Here is a 4,373-nt window from a genome sequence, read left to right as displayed (position 1 = left end):
CCGCGCCGCACCCGCAGCAAACAAACTTCCTGCTGGTGCGTCCGGGCGGCACCGGGCCGGGCGGCACCGGGTACCCTCGCGGGTCGGTCCGTGCGGCTCCAGCCTCGCGGCAGAAATGCTGTCCTGGCGGAGCAGTGCGATTAGGGGGTTCTGCAGCGCGTCCGCGATGGATATGGCCCTTTCTGTCCGCGGTGATGTGATTTCCCTTGTGATTTGTAACAGGCCACTCTGAAAGCAGATTGTGTCAACAAACCGTTCGCTCAGAGGTGCCACGATCTGGAGACCATCATCGAGGAGCTTCCCGCCAAGGTGAGCGGGTGCTGCCTTTCCAGAGCATCACTGCCCGGCAGGGTCCAGGAGAATTTGCTTTTTCCATGTTACTGTTTTCTTTGTTCCTATTCCTCTTATTAAGAGTTTTGAGGACCCTGGTGGAACAGTGGGAATCCAGTGTTTCCAAGAGTTAAAAACCTTTTGTAGTCATTAAAAGATTATTTCAATTGACTGTTCTTCATTAGTACTTTTTGGCTGCAGTTTATAAAGAAAACTAGTTTTTAAAATGTGACAATTAATTGCAAGTGGTCCTGATGAGCATTTGTGTAACTTCAGTAGGATCAGAAATCTGGATAGATCTCCCATAATGGCCATATTATAATGCAGTGTTTTGAATGGAGGATGATAAATAGCTGGCAGACAGCATGTTTGTGCATTATAGCAGGTGCCATAGAGATTGTCCGAGTGAGGAATTGTGCACATTAGCTCTTTATGTCTGTTTCCCTAAAGGAACTCCATGGCATCTTCCCATGGCTGGTGGAGAGCATTTTTGGTAGCCTGGATGGCATCATTGCAGGTTGGAATCTTCACTGTTTGCAAGTAAGAACAAGCCCTACAGAATATTCTGTGGCTTTGGATTTCCTGGATCCCAGGTAAACTCATTCATTTCAGCACAGATTTAAAAATGAATTGGAGTGAGATAGGAGAGGGACTTAGCATGGATTTTTCTTTCTGGTGCTTGTTTGCAGTGGCCCAATGATGAAGCTGGTGTACAAGCTCCAAGCAGAAGAGTACAGATATGATTTCCCAGTGTCATATCTTCCAGTGAGTAACTGAACAACTTATAAGAAGAGAATGTAGTTCTTGTTGCAGTTCTTGTTATAGTTCTTGTTCTGTTGGAACTTTGTATGCCTGTGGTTCAGTATAGGCCAAGGTGTAGCCTCAGTGCTCTGGGTTTAGAACAGACCCATTTCTTTAAACAGTTCCTGCAGGAAGAGAGTTGCCAGCCATAAACTCTGTAGGAGATGATGGTTATGAGCAGCAGGATATTTGTGCTGTTCAGCCAAGAAAGCTGCATTGTGGTTCTTACTCTGTCCCCAGAGAAAGTTGTGTAGTTACTAGTAGTTGCAGGATTGACAGTCTGACTGCTACCCTGGATATGGAACATCTCATTTCAAAGAAAAATGTTCATCTTCAGAGCTGTTTCAGTGTTTTTACCATTGCTTCCAGCTACATGCTATCTGGAAATTGATTCAGATAGTTCTTACAGTCTTTAACAAGAGGATACGTCATGGAAATATGTGGTAATTGCTGGTCCACAGCTCAGGTACCCTGACAAAACCATCAGCCAAACACATTGCTCTGCTGCTCCCACTCTGACTGCAGAAGTCATGCTGAAAGCTTTTTAAAATATATCGAATTTAAATCTTAAAAATACCAAATACTTATTTTCAATGAGAAAGTTGAGAGTTCTCTGAAGAGTATGCATTTGCACAAGGAGCTACTGCAAGGCCATAAAATCCCACTGAGCTGAATGTAGAGGTCGCCCCAGAAAGTTGGAATGCAGCACTTTGCTATCTGTAAACATACTCTGCAATATGCTGAGTAGTCAGATTAATATTTCATTACTCTCTCTTTCAGGGCCCTGTGAAGGCTTCAATACAAGAGCAAGTTCTGCCAGAATGCTCTTTATACCACAACAAAGTCCAGTTTCCTTCATCTGGTGGTTTAGGTTTGAATTTGGCTCTTAGTATCCTTTTAGCAGTTGGATATTTAATTATTTAAAACTCAGAGATAGTGAGTGTTTCTGTTGCATATTTATTATGTGTCTATGATAGTTTAGGCTGATTAGAAATGTTTAGATTCCAGTGAAAAATAAATTTGTCCTCTTCTTAGAAATCCTTGTTGAGGGAATTTCTGGCCTTAATTAAGTCAAGAAGAAAATTCCCAATGTTGTCAGTAGAGCTTGTATTTCACAATTCTTGTTTTCATAACTACTGGTAGTTTATGCAATATGCTAGGGAAAGGGCATCTTCACTAGTGGACTTGCTGGAAGCAGTGTTGCTGTAGCCATGCTGGTTTCAGTTTGAGACAGTCAGATGTGCTAAGAGTAACACAAACACACCTTGTCACACAAACACCACCTCAATTACCAATGGTTGAGTCAGTTGGAAAGCAAGAAGGCAAAGCTGAATTTGCTGTTAAGTTCCAGCAAGGTAATTTAGCATTGACAAAACAAAAATTTAATGTCTATTCAGCATCCCCTGGTATCTAACAGCTGTTACCTGCTTTTTATTATCTGATCCTTGACTCTGTTCTTCCAGATCCATTTGAATATTACATGTTTTACTTTGCAATTAGTTTGATAACACAAAAGGTAAGTACCTTTCACAATTTTCCCCTTAGAATAGTATTAGCCTTTCTTCACAGTGCTCTAAGAGCCTGCTGAGGTCCTGTCTAGCTAAAGTAACGGCAGTTTTACCTGTTCTTTTGGAATTTGTTACTGCTTTGGTTCAGTTGGTGATCCATGTCTGGATGATAAAATACCCCCCTTAGATACACCAGTAAGCAGTTTGTCCAACAACAGGCTAACAAGGAGCAGGCAATGGACTCCAAATGGGATTCCTACCCCTGTATCCAGTAGGACCTTCTGTACAGTATGTAACCACAGCTTGGTAGTATGGTGTGTGGTTATTTGGTTCTTCTGTGCTGTCTAACACTGCTCTCTTCTCACACTTGGTTACATTCACTGCTGCAGGAACAGTTCTCTACCTTTGCTCCAAAGTGTCTTTACTGTCAGTTCACCCTGTACAACCCCTGAGCTTCTGCTTATCTGTACTAGATGGGTCTGGCTGTGTAACATCACTGCCTGGCACTGGCCTAAAGTAGTAGTATATAACTTCTGGTATATCCTGTGTGTCTGTTACAGAACTCACCTGTCACCCATCACGTCAGCCCTTCCAACAGTGCTTATTTCATCTTGGTGGACACATACCTGAAGTGTTTCCTACCCATAGAAGGAAGTGTCCTTCCTCCTCCTTCTTCAAATCCCGGGGGAGCTATCCCTTCTCCAACTCCCAGGTATGACTAGTGTCAGAGGCAAATTCTGGGAACAGTGCATGCACAGTACAGCTTGTTGGAACAAAATCTCTAACAAGTAGAAAACACCTTCCCACTTTGATCTGTATGTACTTACTATATAATTACAAAATACAATAGTGAAGCAGTGTTTGGTTGCAGTTGAAGTGATTAGTAATTATACGACGTTGCAGAAGTTTGAATGTGTAGTCAACTCCGCAGTTTGAAAGACTGTTTTCCAGTTTACAAACTGGAAAAAAAACCCCAATTATATATTCCCCTGTACTGAGGCTTACTGACTTGAGTATTTCCATTCCTTTGTGCTCCAAGGTCTCCAGCAGTGCCTTTCTCTTCCTATGGCATGCATCACACCAGCCTGCTGAAACGGCACATTGCCCACCAGCCCTCTGTGAACGCAGACCCAGCTTCCCAGGAGATCTGGAGATCAGAGGCACTGCTTCAGGTAAGTTGGATTTAAGGAAGAAGACACCCCACAACATTTCTTGCTGCTGACTGAGGGATCTCTTTTAAACCGGAGACAGTTATGCCATTTTGCTTTAGCTCATTTTTGGAACTGAGCAGTGCAGCTGTTGATTTCTGTTAGTGAAACAAAGAACCACTGTGAAACTGTTAAGTTGCAACTTAGAAAGGCGCTCAATATCTTTTTTTTTAAGACTGAGTATCTAACAATGCATCTCAGGCATTTGAGCAGTTTTTTCCTGAAAAGTCTACACCTGATTTTCCTTTATTCTTTTTAACTCTTACATCAATTCTGTGCTCTACACAAAGGTTGAGTACAGACTAGTTGGTTCTGCTTACCATCAGGGGAAGGGAAAGGAAAATCTGGACTTAACAGTTGTTCTGAAACAAGTTCCTACCATGTTGCTGAAGTGACTAATTGAAGCCTGGCAGATGCAGAGTGTGCCAGTTCAGTCATTGACAGGGTGACAACCTGAAACATCTCTGAATAGGTCTCTGTCTGTTTACCAGTACAGCTTAGTACTATGGTCTTATGGCAATCTCGT

General features: G+C 42.6%; 1 protein-coding gene across 1 annotated transcript in view; it reads left to right on the top strand.

Annotated features, from left to right (window-relative positions):
• Positions 1-8: 8 nt before the first annotated feature.
• The window catches only part of SMPD4 (sphingomyelin phosphodiesterase 4, neutral membrane (neutral sphingomyelinase-3)), a gene marked incomplete at its 5' end in the record, with an annotated part of 15,489 nt that continues 11,124 nt past the window's right edge, over positions 9-4,373 (top strand). Inside the window, 8 exons of the mRNA XM_009081249.1 lie at positions 9-35; positions 223-309; positions 781-923; positions 1,020-1,095; positions 1,912-2,020; positions 2,595-2,647; positions 3,200-3,351; positions 3,679-3,811. Coding sequence (XP_009079497.1) covers positions 9-35; positions 223-309; positions 781-923; positions 1,020-1,095; positions 1,912-2,020; positions 2,595-2,647; positions 3,200-3,351; positions 3,679-3,811 — 780 coding nt within the window. The remainder of the gene's footprint in view (positions 36-222; positions 310-780; positions 924-1,019; positions 1,096-1,911; positions 2,021-2,594; positions 2,648-3,199; positions 3,352-3,678; positions 3,812-4,373) is intronic.

The sequence above is a fragment of the Acanthisitta chloris genome, unplaced genomic scaffold, assembly GCF_000695815.1.
Source record: "Acanthisitta chloris isolate BGI_N310 unplaced genomic scaffold, ASM69581v1 scaffold22328, whole genome shotgun sequence".
Classification (NCBI taxonomy): Eukaryota; Metazoa; Chordata; class Aves; order Passeriformes; family Acanthisittidae; genus Acanthisitta; species Acanthisitta chloris.
This window is presented reverse-complemented; position numbering and strand designations above follow the sequence as displayed.